Genomic DNA, 17054 nt, shown 5'->3' with positions numbered 1-17054 from the left:
AAGTCCCATACCCATTAAGCAGACATCTCTATTTTTCCAGCCTCTGGCAACCACTACTCTGCTTTCTGTCTCTAGTAATTTATCTATTCTGGATATTTCATACAAATGGAATCATATTACATAGGTTTTGTGTCTGGCTTCTTTCACTTAACATGGTGTTTTCAAATTTCGTCCATGTTGTAGAATGTATTAGTACTTTATTCCTTTTTGAGGCTCAGTAATCACCAAACTTTAAAAAAACACTTTATTTAGCATTTATAAATATTCTTCCAATTGTGGTGAACTCATGATTATGCTGATGGAGAAAAAAAATGGAATGGATAATGCAAATTTTGCTTCCATTTGGCTGTGAACAACTGGAAATTATTTTAAATCCTTCTCATCATTCCTTGTTTTCTTTTCCTCTGGCAGAAACTGAAAATTACAAGTCAAGTATGTTGCTCATTATCATCAATAAATACTTAACTAGGCATCATTATACATGATACATTCTATCGTGTGATGTATAGTGAAATCGCTGGTCATTCGGCATGCATATTTTGGAGTAGCTGCCCTAGACCAGGAACAGAGCTAGGAGCCATGACCATAACACTGGACACTCCAGACACATCCCCTGCCTCACGGACAGCCCATGAAGAAGACATACAGAATAAGAACATTTATCAGTCTAAAAACAGATACAGTAAGTGAGAGTTGTCATCCAGGAAACTATATATCACGTAGGTCAAGAGAATTCATTTAAGGCTTGAGAGAGCCAGAGCACATAGTGGGAATAAGCATATTCTACTGTCAACATTCACTTTTAATGGTATGGCAGAATCATGCAGACACCCAAGATTTAGTCAGGCTAAACTTGAAAACTGTTAAATAAATTATCCTTTTAACTTTGGTTTGGCAAAGGCCATAGAATTTTTTGCACACAATAAAATAAGTAAATCCTCACTTGACCTTCATTCCTTAGCATAAGACATATATCCAAGTAGCTATTGAACATCATCCCAGGCAACTTGAACTCAGTATGTCCCATACCGTAGTACCATCCTCCGCCCCAACCCTGAGCCTCCTCGTTTTTATGTCCTCAGGTCAGCGAGTGGTACCACCAGATATTCAAATATCCGAGCCAGTAAATGAACCCTCCCTCTCTTTCTCCTCTCTCTGCTCTCTCTTTCTCCTCTCTCCCTTCTCACTTTTTCTCCTCTTTCTATTCATTTATCTCTTAAATTCAATTTGCCACTTCCTTTGATTTCTTAAATATCTCTGGAATCTAACCACTTTGCCCTACTTCAGTTTAGAGTTTCATTATTTTTTGCTGGAATTATTTTCATAGTTTTCTTACTAGACTTCTTATGCCTAGTTATAGCTCTCGAGTCCCTTCTCCACTTAACATATTTTGTCAGATGAATCTTCATTTATTTCCCTATGTTATACTCCCTGCCACAATGTCTTCCTTTTACTTTATTGCCTGAAATACTCATCCTTCAAGATTCAGTTTATCATCATTTCTTTTATAAAATCCTCTCCGAGCTCCCCTCAGCTATCCAGGTGCTCCCACCTAATATCATCGGGCAAAATTAATCACTCCCCATAACCATATAACTTGATAGTAGTATTTACTTCAACATACTTAATTTTCACCATTGCAGAAAAGAGAGTCTTTGTCAATATTTGTTAGACTGGAAAGGACCAGGAGGATTACAGTGAAATTCCTAGAAAGCAGGTTTGTTTTGGTGAGATTTGTATCCACACTTCTCAAAAGCCAAGAGAGAAGTGGCTATTCTATGTATTCATTTTAAAAAGCTCTGTGTAAAACTACACACAAGAGTCATGGCAAAGTCATAATTGAGTTTTCTAGTTTGTTCACACGCTCACTCTCACTTCACTCTGTAACTCCAGCTTTTTACCGATCATTTTCTCTGGGTCGTATTTGGTAAGTGATCTGTAACAGTCATACTTACGTGTACCCAGCTCTGTCTTGATTGTTCTGATTCTGTTATTTTCTGGCCCTACTTATGTTTTGCTGGTGAGGGTCACGTGTTATGACGGTTTTCTCTTTAGTTCTGGCCATGTGCTCTAGAAAGCTTTTCAAACTAGCCTCTCTCTCTAGCCACTGTTTATTGCCTTAAACAGGACTTAGTTCCTTTAGCAGTAAGTTAAACCTTAAAACCGTAAACATTTGCCTCACAGAATGCAAACAAGAAGGCTTCAATTGATCCTTCTGTGATAATAAATATTGTTAGCCTATGTATGCAGTCCCTTCTCCTATCCCAGAAAAAGGAGATAAGTCTGATAACTGTGTTTGCTATGGTATTTTTTTTCTCTAATAAAGAGAGAGTAGAAAGAAAAATCTGTAGTGAAGAGGACAGTGGGGAAGGGGATAGAAGAGATCACCTGCAGAATTCTTCATGCATAACTCTCACCTGAGATGGCACTGGATTGTTGCTGGTCTGTGTTTACACACTTGAAAGGGGAAATGTGGTAGGTCAGCATTCCTTAGGATGAGAGTGGATTGCTGAATGTCAGAGTCCCTTGATGTGTACTGATGTTGTATAGAGTAATGACTCCCAGTTTTTAACCCAGTACATCTATCCAAACAGCCATGAACTTAGTATGTAAAAATGGGCACCATTACACACTTCCACAGTGGGAATAGGTTGAGAAAAGAAATTTGTCCTCAAACTTTTTATTCCTTTGATAATTTGCTGTATTGGTTTCCTGAGCCTACCATAACAAATAACCACAAACTGAGTGGTTTAAAACAACATAAATTTATTTTCTAGAGACATGAGATTGGAATTCAAGATGTCAGCAGGACCATGCTCCCTCCATAAACTCTAGGCTAGACTCCTTCTGGCCTTTCCCTGTTTGTGGTGGCCGACAGTGTCTTTGTGGCTGCACTACTCCCGTTCTACCACTGTCTTCACATGGCCCTCTCCGTTGTTCTTTCTCTCTCTCTCTCTCTCTCTCTTTCTCCCTCTCTCTCTCTCTTTCTCTCTCTGTGTTTTGTAAGGATGCTTGTCAGTGGATTTAGACCCACATGATCGATAACCCAGGATAATCTCCATTTAAGATCATAATTTAACAATATCTGCAAAGACCCTTTTTCTAAATGTGATCACATTCACAAGTTTTGGGCATTAGGACATGAAAAACTTTTGGTTGGGCACCATTCAACCCACTACACTAATCTACAGGGAAAAACAAAACATAACCAAAACTCATCACTCTTTCTCAGTCACCATACTATCCAGTGGCTATAATGTTCTATATTATTTCCAAAAGAGAATCATAATCTCTATGATACTTAAATTGAATTTTAAAACATTTTGCTACCATTTAAAATGATATTACCCCATTCCCTGAGTTACATGTCTCCACCTACTCTAACAGTACAGTCTCTTCTGTTCCTAGGGTCATGTGGGTGTACCAGGACCAAGAGGCACCATCGGACAGCAAGGACCTCCAGTATGTTTTGAAAGCCTTCTTTGTCATTCTGGCATTTAAAAAATAATATTAATATATCTGATTTGGTCTCTCCTTCATACGTGATTTCTATTTTGGTTCCTATTAAAGGGTGAGCCAGGTGACCAAGGTGAACAAGGACTAAAAGGAGAGAGAGGATCTGAAGTAAGTTGATGTTGTTTAAGGCAATTTGAAATTTACTGTTGCTTGAGAAAGCAGAGGCACGGGAGTTGCTGTGTATTGTAGTGTAAATGATCGCTCACCCTTCCAGAGCAAAGATCACTGACAGCTTCTAAAGACGGTGTTTGTCAGCAATTGTATTGAAACCTGATTATTGATTAATTTATGTGTTTTGACTGCCATCCCAATTTCCCTTTGCCAGCAGCCTACTCTGGCTTTGTGAAAATTGCCTAAGTCTGTTCCAAAGTAATTGTCTCTTCTTAAGATTTCAGCAAAAATACCACAAGCCTTAAAACCAGTAATTCAGTGTGAAACACATCAGTCACACCTACTTAGTTGTAGTGAGGTAGGGGCAGAGAGATAGGTTGTGTGACACAGACTCACGATGAGTTTAAAATATTTTTTTCAAAAGACAAAGCAATTATTTGTTACCAGGCAAAGAAAAAAATCTGTTGGTTTACCGAATTTAGCCATCTCTTTCTTTGTGCGTGGGTAGTTGTTGCTTCTACTGTGTGTAACAACCGGTTTTATAAATTGTACCATCAGTTCGTTGCTGCCCTGCTTTTCACGGCATTCAATTTTAACTTAAATTCTTAGAAAATGTACTTTACTTTAATAATAAATTAGGGGAGAATAGATAAAAAACAATGAATTTGAGACCAGGTTTCTCCTAACTTTTTGTACTCATAACTCGTGTTTCCTACTTGTGGGGGCAACTAATAAAATTGGGTTTAAACTTATATTACACAGCTGTCCACTCACCTGGAAACCATGGCATCTACCTAGTAACTCCCAGTCAGGTTCCTGAGAACTAATAAAAATAAATAAAAATTTCCCACCAAAGGCAAATCTTAACAAGAAAAAAATCAAAGAAAGAAGGCATTTGTCTCAGTCACTTAAAATTTTTAATGCCCCAAATGGGAAATACGGTGGAAAAAGTTGTGAACCTAGAACACTGCCACTGTTTTCACCGGACTTGCTTATGTTTGCATTAGGTGCCTAAGGATGTAAATGCTTTCCCAAGGTTTGATTGTAAAATTGCCAATCTTTTATAATTAATACTTTTATGTTCTCGATGTTTTCTTTTTGACATATCTCACAAAGAAGTAATTTAAAATGTTTTACAGAAGTAATTTTTGATTTGTATTAGTATCTGTTAAAATTATGCCAATGAAAATCAAATATCCTTACTAGACAACTGCAGATCCAGCCTACATGGTCAGCTCTTCCTGGGCATCAGAGCTGAAGGGTGCTGAGGAGCACGGTTGCAATGCTACATAATCCAGGGGGACTAGTTATTTCCTACTCCTGGCAATGCTTGCATGCAGTCCAAGGTCACATTACAGGGCCTCTTAGAATTTAAAATAGTAATAATCGTTACAAGAATAATCATTGACTAGTATTATTTATTTAGGGACACCTTAATTGGGGAAGTGGATACTGTCCAATTACTGTCATCTTGGTTTGGCAAATCTTTAAATTGTTTTTTGGATTGGAAATGGCCTTTTTAAATCATGTGGACAACCCACTCATTTTTCAGGTGAAGAAATTTAAGTCCAATAAGATTTTGAGTTGCTTAATATCACAGAATTACTTACCAACAGAACCAACACTAGAAACTTTATTTCCTGACTCCTATTATTATTGAAGCCTTTAAAACCTTTTATAAATGAAGTAATATATGATAAAGTTTACTTAACTAATTCATTCCTTGGACTTTCAGACATGAGACTGATACCAACTATGACGAAAAAACTAAAGCAGGTCAAAACCAACTGCAGAACCACTTCGTATTTTAAAACTTTTGTAATGCGAATGTAATGAACTGTCTCATAATGTCTTTCAAAGACTTAAATTCAAGCTAAAATTTTATTTTCCTCCTAAAACAAAATTCCAGATTTTAGTGAATTGAAATTTCTTAGTTAAAAAAGAGAGAGAAAGAGAGAGTGCGAGAGAGCCCTGGCCAGTGTGGCTCAGTTGGGTGGGTGTTGACTCACAGACAGAGAGGTTGCCAGTTCAGTCTCCAGTCAGGGCACGTGCCTGGGATGTGAGCTGGGCACTGCCCCCAGGTGCCAGGCAGGGCCACTTGCAGAAGGCAAACCAATCAATGTTTCTCCTCACATCAATGTTTTTCTCCCTCTCTGTCTCCCTCCCTACCCCCTCTCTAAAATAAAATGAAAAATAAAATTTTTAAAAAAGAGAGATTTTCATTTTTGCCTAACTTACTAAATTTATGTTGGCATTTTAAAGCTACCCTCTGATAAAGTTAGAAGTAGCAAAGTATCAACATAACCATTTGGCTTCACTTAAATAAAAACAAACAAACAAAAAACCCCTAAGGTTTGGACTGTAGCGGCACATTTAAAAATGTTTGTTGTCCAAAGAATCAGGCTACCTACTCCAGTGGTCTATGAATTAGTACAACCCCAAAGAACAGAAAGCTGTTTCAAATGGATCTGATTTCAAATGGACCATTCTGTTTTTCAAAGCTAGCCAGAAAAAAAAGAAAGCACCATTTTCACGCACTCTAAAGACTACATATAAAATTCATTTGCCTTTTGTATTACAAAAACAGCAAAGATGTGTTGATTTATGATGTATGTATATTTAAATAAAATAATACAGGTAAGTTAAGTTTGAAAGGAATGTAGAATACTTATAGCTTTATTATATTTGAATTCTGGGGATTGAAGAGTGACTTTTTCCTTTCGATGATACCAACTCAATTAATCATCTACTAACACCTTTACGACAACGTATTTTCTTTGTCTTTGGCCCAGTCTGCAATTTCTTACTGAACAGACCACCTCTGTGTGGGACTGCTGTTTAATACTGGTTGGCTCTTAATCTGTTTGTAAGGCTATCCAGCAGTTCCAACTCTGAGACTTTTTTAAATGCACAAATTCAAAAAAGTCCTACATTTTCTTGATCTTTATGTATTTAAAACCATTGTAAAACTGTTTTTTCTAGCTGAGCTACTTCCTTTTAGCTGTAGTGATAATAATTATAGTAAGGAAATCTTTCCTAAAGTGAACATATAAAAAGAGCAGAGATTATAGTTTTGTTATATTTGTTAAACACTTTTTGTGTCCAGTGGAAATATTTTCTGCACTTTCCCTCTCCAAGTAGGAAAGTGCACTTGAAAAATAATTTATTCATACTTTTACTTTAGTATTGTTCCGTTGGAAGCTGCTTCCTATTGATCATTCTCTTTTCCTGATGACAGACCCTGTATGTAGATTTTAGTGCACAACATTTAACCCTTCTGCAATAATCCCCAACGCAATGGCCATACCAAAATGTAATCAATTGGTGATGATATGTGAATCTCTTGGATTTATTCTGTTTGAATGTTTGGGATAAAACACTCACATACATATGTACCATATCTGAACCTTAAGCCATAAATTTAGGTATACTAAAAGTATCACTTTGTTTATGTTCTTTATAATAGAACTTAACAGTTGTCCTGAATGCCTGTCCCACCTGGTGGTAATAACCTAATTGGTGGAAACCTAGTCAGCTGACAGCCTTTAACTTCGTCCACTCAAATATTCTATGTTTGATTTAGAGTTTCCCCCCATTCACTCTCTTGTCAAGTTTGCAGGTACATTCTGGGTGGCAATGGTGGGGAAGAGGAATGGGACAGGAGTTTGGTCTTCAGTCATCATCATTTACACTAGAATCCACTGAAATTCACCTCCTTTTTTTCTTCCCCAGTTGCCATTGTCCCACCGTGTCAGTATCTACCTTGGCCTTCCTGGCCCAGTTCTTTGATCCACATTAGCACGTGCAGCTGTTTTCTCATCACAGGCGCAGTCTCCTTAGGTAGGCCTCTAGGCGTATATGCTTCCATTCTCGGCCACATGGAAATAACACCCTGCTGCTCCCCTCACCACGCTGGGTGCGTGCAGGATTCAGTCCCTTGGTCCAGACCTCTCATGCCGAACCTTCTACTCAGTGCAGTTTCTGTACACTCCTCCATGAGGACGTTAGTCTCTCTAGCCATCTCTCTGTGCCCAAATCCCCAGGCTTACCTGGAGTTACAATTGTTCGAACTACCCTCAGTCTTAAAGGACAAAGTGGGGTGAAGGGTTCTTCTCAGAGATATACGTGTCAGCACTGAACAGTCTCGTTCTCTTCTTTCTCCAACGTGAAGATCTTTATATCCTTTGAGATAGAAAAAATTCTCTCTCATATTAATATAATTCTTCTAAGTGTGTTCTTTATGGCATCAGCTTTATGACTTGAATCCTTTATAACTTTGGTTTTTAATACTCAAAGATAGACTTTTAACATTTAAAATTCAGGCTTTTGTATTTAAAAATGTATTATTCTCAAACTATTACCCACCATGACTTTCAGAGGACTATTCTGAAATTCATAGCGGGGGAAAAGTCTACTTTGAAAATCAGAAATCTAAAACAGATCTATCACTTTTCATAAAAAGAAAAAATGTGAAGGAAAAACACACTGCTTGATATATTTAGTGCTATTTAAGATAACTGAAATTGGAATTTTTTTCACTATTTACAATATTTACTACTTTATTGTGTTCTGAAAGATATATATGAATATATATATGTATATATTCATATCATAGCGATCATATGTTCCAGAAACTTCAACTAAACCTAGATCACCAACCATCACATTTTTTGGTTTCCTTACCCTTAGAAAGACTTTACATCAGTGACTTGTTAAGGCAAGTACAATAGTTTTCAAAGTAGAACCCTTTATCCATATATCTCCCCATTATCAAATTCTAACAAAGTTAGATTTTTACCTCATATGTAAAATACCCTTTTTCTCTATGACTAGATATACTATTTCTTCTTAAAATGTTTAAGCTCATTTTCAAAAAGTGTAATATCTTATGAAATTATTTATTTTGTTGTTGTCAATTTGAATCTTTGGCACAATTCATCTTCAGATTTGAATATCTGAACATCCCATTTTGGTGAAATATCCTGTTTGGGAGAAGTTTTGATGGCCTCTGAGAAATGTGTATGATAATGATCATACTTTTTTTTCTTTAATTTGTAAACTAGTCACTTCACACTTTTCTTTTTAAAATAATTCTAGGGCACCGTCAGAATAATGGCATGATTTGTAAGGGTAAAGTTTCTAACTATCCTGGCAGACCAGCTGCTGCTGAATCAATTAGGATTTAAAACATCCTACACATGGAAAAACAAACAGTTCCGTGAGAAAAATATCTTTGCTTTGATTCACAAGTATGTTCTTCCCTGTGCTTCCAGATAGCACATTTTAGGCTCATTGGGTCATGTCTGTTACTACCCTGTAAGTGCCTTGCGGTCAGGGACTTTGCCTTTGCATTCCCAGCACATAACAAAGTCCCTGATGCAAACTGCTCCATAAATGTTTACTAATTCATTAAGTACTTAACACTTTTGATAGGGAGGCAAAGGCCCTTCCTGAAAATGGGGAAATTTGTTAAATAATCTATCCAGCTCCCTTTTGGAACTCTGATTTAAATTCTTAAACCACGAATTTGGAGCTAGATGGAAATTCATAGATTATCTGGCCAAATTTCCCAGTTGGGGGTTGAAGAAAATGACTCCCAGGAGTTTTAAATGGCAGTCCCAATGATATCCAACTGCTTAGCGGCAGTTCTTGCTGTAGTGTAGCATCCAGGTCGCAGGGTTCTTTTCTGTGCCTTCAGTTTAATTTACTAAATTTAGTACAATCAATTGACAACTGTGATTTACATTTTTAGGGTCCTAAGGGAAAAAAAGGAGCTCCTGGTCCTTCTGGGAAACCTGGGATTCCTGTAAGTAACAAGTATTTTGCATCTTTCTTGCTTTTCTTAATAGAATTGGCAACTTTAGCAAGCAGCAAAGTTTGGAGCCAATTATGACAAGTGTTAGATAAATCAGATTTTCTTTAAAAAAAATTGTAAGCCCATGCTGGAACACAGAGGAAACAAAATATGACCGTTAGCTCAACCCAAGCTTGCTGTTTAAATATAAGTCTCTGTAATTAAAGGATGCCATCATTCAGTGTTCTGGAGCCCTCTCTGTGGCCCATGCCACTCTCTGATGGGAACCTAAAAAACAGGGCATTTGGAATCATGACTAACTGGTTGGTGACAAAGGTCAGAGATCTTAAAGAATGAATAGAAGGACATAAGCTGCATTTTAAATGAAGGATTCAACCTCTCATTTTCCTGGTAAATAGAATAGAAGGATTTAGAAAAAAATTTTAAACTCATCACAGGACAAAAATTAATTGTACCATAGCCATCAGTTTCCTCCTCTGACCAGGTAAATATGTGGTGACTGGCTTATTAGCAAAGGTTTCCTGCTGGTCTTCCCTAGCCACAGGGGGGATACCTGTTTGGGTGTGGACTGTGTTGGTTCAGAACAATAGAGAAAAGAAACATAAATTGTAACACATTCAGATCAGAGATTCATACAGATAAAATCCAATTGCCCAAGAGTAGAACCAAATTGTTCAGGCCTTTACTCCATTATGCAATTAATTATCTGATTCAAAGTGGCAACAAAATGAGCCATAATTTGTTTGTTTGGAAATTAATACAATATAGGTTTTGCAGATGGTCTCTGGAAGCATAGGGAAGAACATACTTGTGAATCAAAGAAAAGATATTTATTTCCCATAGAACTGTTTGTTTTTCCATGTGTAAGATGTTTTAAATCATAGCTGATTCAGCAGCAGCTGGTCTGCCAGGATAGTTACAAACTTCACCCTTACAAATCTTGCCATCTACACCTATATTTTAAGCTGACAGGTGCATATGGCTGATCTTTTCTCTACAGATGGAGAAAGCATGGGCTGGCACAAAGAGAACGACCAGAGAGTCACACTAGAGCTGAAAAGGACAGACAGTAAATTGCCGATTAGCTGGGCGCTTTTGTTTAAGGAACTTGTAAGGGCACTGACCTGATCTGTTGAATCCAAATAGCAAGCCATTAAGGAATCCAAGAAACAAGAAGATTTGTCCTGGGACAGGGTATTAAAAATGTAAATGCCCTTCCCCCCATAAATATAAATGTATTTGTTATTTAATCATCTCTCTATAATCAAGTAATTTTTAATTACTAAGGGACTTCCAGGCCTACCTGGGCCGAAGGGACTGCAAGGGTACCACGGCACGGATGGCATTTCAGGAAACCCTGGAAGAGCTGGGCTACCAGGAAAACAGGGGCTTCCCGTGAGTAGACTGAATATTTCCTTGCTTTCTATTTTTTATGTGTCGTGTCTCCTTGCTAGACCATAGGTATTCTGGCTATCTTCCTTAGCTTTGACACTGGCTCCAGTTAAGCCAATCATCTCTTTAATAGTTATTTTGGAATTGTGACACTCCAGAGAATGTCAATGGGTACATTCACTTAGATACTTTTTATCTAATAATAATGCATATTTATAATTTATGCCACTTTACACATATAAAATCTTGTAAATAAGAAGCAAAATTTTAGGGGCTATCCCACCTGGCTATGTTCTCAGTTCATCAAAAACCACCTTCGGAACATTTGAGCCTGGGCAGTACCTCAAGGCAGGTTCTGCCCAAAATTATTTCCCTTTACTTTAACAGCCTCAATATTTCACTTTACAAAAATTGTGTGAATATTTTTTCTCTATTTATCTGGTGGTGGTACAATGATACAGATTCTCTCTTATTTTTCTATAAAACGTCTACCTTATTTTCTCAAAAATTAAAAAATCATATTTTATCTTCATTTAGCTATTTCTCTTCTTTCCTACCCTCTTGTCATCATAATCAAGATGTTTTTGTTTTCCATGTTGTTTTCACTCAAAATAGAATAATTAACCACATACTTTCAAGAACCCACTAAAATTTACCCTTTTACGTTTCTGTTATTTGTATATGCTTGTCTGTTTTACTCTTCTTAAATAATAAATTAACCCTAGTTGTTTATCAAATATAGCATGATGCTATACCTAATCCAAATCCAAATTAATATTCTTCATTCACTATGATGAGTTATCTCATTTATTTAAAAAAACTATGAAACTATGAGGTAACAAACTTATTTTAGAAATAAATATCTGCCTAGGTTCTATCTGAAAACAATATTCTATCTGAATATTATTAAAGATTCTATTTGTTTTAGAGGCAATATGTCAGAACATAAGAGCATTAGGTTAAGATCTAGAAAACTTTGACAGTCAGGCTAATATTTTTTAATTAAAATAGATATCTTACAGATTTATGCCATTAAAATCAGTCTGGTTAAAAGAGGACTTTCATTTGAGATCTCAGTCTTAAAAATAGCTCAAATCAAAACCAAACAAACAAAAATACTAATAAGGAAATATAGGAAGGTTTCAGGCTACAAGATGACTAAACAAAACTGAATTGTATTTCTATATACTAACAATAAACGATCAGAAATTGACATTTAAAAAGCAGTTCTTACAATAGCATTAAAATGGGATAATCTGACCCCCCCAAAATGTGCAAACCTGTATACTGAAAACTATAAAATATTGCAGACAGAAATTAAAGAGGATCTAAATTAGTAATATATATTCTATGTTAATGGATCAGAAAACTTAATACTATTAAGATGTCAATTATCCTATACATTGTCAGTTACTTAAAACATTAAACATACACCTATCATATGACCCAGTCATTTCACTTTTAGCCAAGAGAAATAAAAGCTACGTCTACACAAAAACTTGTCCATGAATATTCATCGTGGCTTTCTTTGTAATAGCCCCAAACTGGAAACAACCCAACCGTCCATCAAAAGATGAATCGCTAAACAATGAAATACTAGTGCAGTGAAATAGTAGTCTGCAATAAAAAGAATGAATGATTGATACATGCTATCAGAAGAATTGATCTCAAAATAGATATGCTGAGTTTTTAAAAAGCAGAGAAAATAAGGGCACATGATTCTATGTACATAAATTCTAGAAATTGTGAAGTAATCTGTAGTGACAAAAAGCAAATTAGTGGTTTCTTGGAGATGGGAATGCATGTTGGGAGGCATGGGAAGGATGGCTTACAAAGGGACAGGGAACATTTTGGGGGGCTGGGTATGTTATCTTGCTTGTGATAATGATTTCACAGGTGTATTCTTATGCCAATTGACTTTGTGTCAATAATTTACAGTTATGTAAAGTGGCGTTGTGTGAGGGAGGAGGGTAGAGAAATGACACTGAGATAAAGAAGAGTTAGTAAATTAGAAACAGTGATCACGTTGGGGAGCAGGAAAGATACAGTCTAGGTAGAGACCACTGCATAGTTAGGCTAAGAAAACACTGTGTGTTTGAAGGACCGTAACAAGACCAGTTGGGGGCCAAAGTTTAGCGAGCAGTGTGTAGGGTAATAGAGTTTGATTCTGTTCAGGTATACAAGGGGATACATCATGGTGGATATTGAAGGACGTTTAAGGATATTGATCATTATTTAAAGATAGTTAGAATTCATTAAGGTTTAAGCTTAGGAGGGACATTATCCAATTTTACATTTTGTAAAGGATGCCCTGTGTTTCCAGTGTGGAAAATGGACTGGGAGGTGGAAAGATTAGACGCAGGAGACTGAGAAGACTGTTTATGGTGGTATTCAGGCTACGTATGTTCATGGCTTAGACTCGACTGGTGCAGTGGAAGTGGAAAGAAGTGGATGGACTTAGGTGGCATTTAGGAGGTGGCTTTGATCAGACTTGGTATTTGATTATGGGAGGTGAGGGAGGAGAAGGGGTGTCAAGGATAACTCACATTTCTAACTTATGCAAGTTTCTGACTCCGTGCACTGTAGGCCCTCACTAAATAAGACTGAAGGATAAGTTTATGACATCTTATGGGTAAGTTTATGATATTTAAGAGGAAGTAAGTCAGTAATTAGATATTCTAAGCTAGAGCTCGGAGAGGAGGTCAATATTATTTTAAGTGTCATCAACATATAAAAATGCACTAATCAGAATCCTATTAGGAAGCATATGGAATGCTCAACTGGAATTTTGAAGAGACTATTTGGAGAAATGCAGACAGGGTAAAAACAGCCAATGAGAATGTGGGGAACTTAGACACTATCAATAGTAAGAAATGGTTACCACCCTTCGACCTGGAAGGTTAAAGAAAAAATTAATGTCAAGTTGAGAGTCAAGTTGAGATGTGGAGCTATTGGAAAAGGACAGAATACCAAAGCTGGAAGAATGTGGGAGAAATAAAGATGTTACCTCTCTCTCCTCCCACATTTCTGTACTAGTGGTACATCCCATTGGCCAATTCCAACTGAGGACAAGAGAACCCAGGTGATGTAGTCCGGGGAGGTCAGATTCCCAAAAGGGGCAGTGAATGACTTTGGGGAGCAAATGGAAAAAGCAAACACAAATATGAAGTAAACAATGGAAAGAAGGTCCAGAATCAAGCTGTGAGGTGTCCTGTCATTTAGAAGGCGGGTAAAGGAGGAAGGGAAGACTTCAAAGGAAACTGAGATGGAGTGATCATAATAGATAGAAGAAAAAGAAGGCAATGCAATGAAAACTCAGGAATATCCCAAGAATGAAAAACTCATTAGGGATAAAAGTATATCTAATAACCCTGAGAGAGTACATTGGACATTTGTTTATTAATTGTGTTTCTGTTGTTTTGGCTACTCAACATCTTAAGTCAATTTTTATGTTTATTCTCTTCTTTTTAGTCCTTGTAGGAGACTAGCTTCTCCTACAGAAGTCAAAAATTTCAGACTGTCACCTCTCAGCCCCTCATTGAAACAAGGATGTAGGCCCATGACCTAAGCCTAACCAATCAGTTATATTCACAAGGCCTTCACTGGGTAGTTGGTGATATACAGAAGTGGTAACATGAGTAGCCCTCAGTTTCCAAGGCTGGTGCATACTGCAGGGTCCAAAGTCAGGCTGCCCGACCTCCCTTTAATTCTATCCATTTTTCAAACCTGCTTTTCCAGGTTTATTGGTGATTGTATAAGCTACTCACTGTCTTTTCAGTAAATTTCTGCTTACAGTCTCCAGGGTTGGTTTCCAATGTTTGCAAATAAGGACCCTGACTAATACAGAAAGCTAGTAAGATGAAATTCTAACCATTGTATTATTTTTTTTTATTATTATTGTTCAAGTACACTTGTCTCCATTTTCAACCCACCACAGCCCCCAGCCCCATCCACCCCCACCTCCCACCCTCGAACCCACCACCCACTTTGGCTTTGTCCAAGTGTCCATAATACATGTTCCTTGATGCCCGCCACCCTTATCCCCTATTATACCTCTCCCTCCTCCTCTCTGGTTACTGTCGGTTTGTTCTTTATTTCAATGTCCCTGGTTATATTTTGCTTGCTTGTTTGTTTTGTTGATTAGGTTCCACTTATAGGTGAGACCATTTGGTGTTTGTCTTTCACCACCTGGCTTATTTCACTTAGCATAATCCTCTCCAGATCTATCCATGCTGTTGTGAAGGGTAGGAGCTCCTTCTTTCTTTCTGCTGCATAGTAAAACTGTAAATGTACCACAATTTTTTGATCCATTCATTTACTGATGGGCACTTAGTTTGCTTCAAGCACTTGGCTGTTGTGAATTGTGCTGCTATGAACATTGGGGTGCATAGGTTCTTTTGGATTGGTGTTTTAGGATTTTTCAGGTATAATACCAGCAGTGGGATTGGGGGTCAAAAGGCAGTTCCATTTTGACTTTTCTAAGGAAATTCCATGCTGTTTTCCACAGTGGCTGTACCAGTCTGCATTCCCACCAACAGTGCACTAGGGTTCCCTTTTCTCCATGACCTCTCCAACACTTGCTCTTTGCTGATTTGTTTATGATGGCCATTCTGACCAGTGTGAAGTGGTGTCTCATTATGGTTTTAATTTGCATCTCTCTGATGGCTAGTAATGCTGAGCATCTTTTCATGTCTCTTTGCCCTCTGTATGTCCTCCTTGGAGAAGTGTCTGTTCAAGTCCTTTGCCTATTTTTTTATTGTGTGGTTTGTCTTCCTGGAGTGGAGTCATGTAGCCATTATATTTTAGTACATGGCAGTCATTGGTAACTTTAGCAAATAACCATTTGACTTAATGAGTGGGAGGAGAAACAGGATTTGAGTGCTTGAGGAGAGACAGGACAGAATCAAGAAATTCAGACAATTCAGTAGAGAAATTTGGCTCTAGAGGGGAAAGTAGGGCAATAACTAGAGAAGAAACTGAGATTCAGGTAGAAAGTATTTTTAAGTAGAGAATCTTGGCCCTATTTAAATGCTAGAAGGACCTAGTAGAGATGGAAAGGCTGAAGACATAATCAAGAGAAGGAAGAATCTGAGTATGAATTAGTAGGACAACAAAACCTGCCTAGTCTAGCTCCATTTCCTAAGTTATTTTTCTTTTAGTTGGGGATTATTTTTAAAAAACAGATTCTGAACCACATGTCCCATTACATATGGCTAGTATAAAAAGCTCATTGAATTTTGTGATGAAAGAAATTGGAACGAATTACAATAATGTTGAATACCTCTCAGGACCATGAAGTTGAATGATGCCTGGTATTGCAATTAGTAGGCAATGATTTATCAGATCATAAATCATCATCTCTTATTTTTTAGCTTTTTGTAAGAATAAGTTAGAATAATTTCACATGCATACTTAGGGTAACAGGATGTCATTAAGTGTTAAAGTGTTTTATATTCATCAAAATAAAAACAATAACTTTTCCTTGAGGAATTCCCCCTTTAACCACAAGATTTACTTCGGTATTTATGAATATGGAAATGTTTCCTACAAATGTCTCTGCTCCCTGTAGAATGATTGCTATGAAAGTAGAATGATAGTGTCTGTTCAATGAAATTAGGTAGCAATGGCTGAACCGGTCATTAGGGAATGTGAGTTTTAAGATGATTACTTCTCAAACCTGCTATGTTAATGGAAAAACTACTTCAGAGAGTAATATGGTCTCTAAATACTAGCAAATTCCATGGACTATTTTCAACAAAGGATAAGGACATCTTTCCTTTGGTCTCTTTTTTATTTTTAAGATCATGGCATGGTGGTGTTTTTGGCTTACTTTTCAAGACTGCTGGATTTTTCCACTGAGAAAAATATTTATCCTGGGATTTCTAGCATTATGCAACTGCCTGATTTTCCTAAACAATGTTCTTTATTTCTTTTTGTCCTTTTTTTTTATGTAACCAAGGATTTAAAGAATTCCTGGCAAATTCACTGCAGTTTCAATGGTTTTTTTCAAGGTCACATGACTATAACCAAAGGACAGTTTCGGGGAAGTTCACAGTTGCCTGTGTTAATTTCCTCCTATACAAAGGAGTGTTTTAAGACTAGTCAACTTATCACATTTGTAGTAAATGAGTCTACATGCTGTTTTGATTGAGTTGGACTTCTTTTCAAGCATGGCGCCTCAGTCATTTATGAAAAAAAAAAACCAACTTTTCTCTGCAAA

General features: G+C 37.0%; 1 protein-coding gene across 1 annotated transcript in view; it reads left to right on the top strand.

The window, feature by feature from the left end:
- Positions 1 to 17054, top strand: part of COL24A1 (collagen type XXIV alpha 1 chain) — a 307987-nt gene that overhangs the window by 244098 nt on the left and 46835 nt on the right. The window contains exons 43-46 of the mRNA XM_024565351.4: positions 3409 to 3462; positions 3571 to 3624; positions 9380 to 9433; positions 10730 to 10837. Of these exons, the coding sequence (XP_024421119.2) occupies positions 3409 to 3462; positions 3571 to 3624; positions 9380 to 9433; positions 10730 to 10837 (270 nt within the window). The remainder of the gene's footprint in view (positions 1 to 3408; positions 3463 to 3570; positions 3625 to 9379; positions 9434 to 10729; positions 10838 to 17054) is intronic.

The sequence above is a fragment of the Desmodus rotundus genome, chromosome 3 (assembly GCF_022682495.2).
Source record: "Desmodus rotundus isolate HL8 chromosome 3, HLdesRot8A.1, whole genome shotgun sequence".
Taxonomy (NCBI): domain Eukaryota; kingdom Metazoa; phylum Chordata; class Mammalia; order Chiroptera; family Phyllostomidae; genus Desmodus; species Desmodus rotundus.
This window is presented reverse-complemented; position numbering and strand designations above follow the sequence as displayed.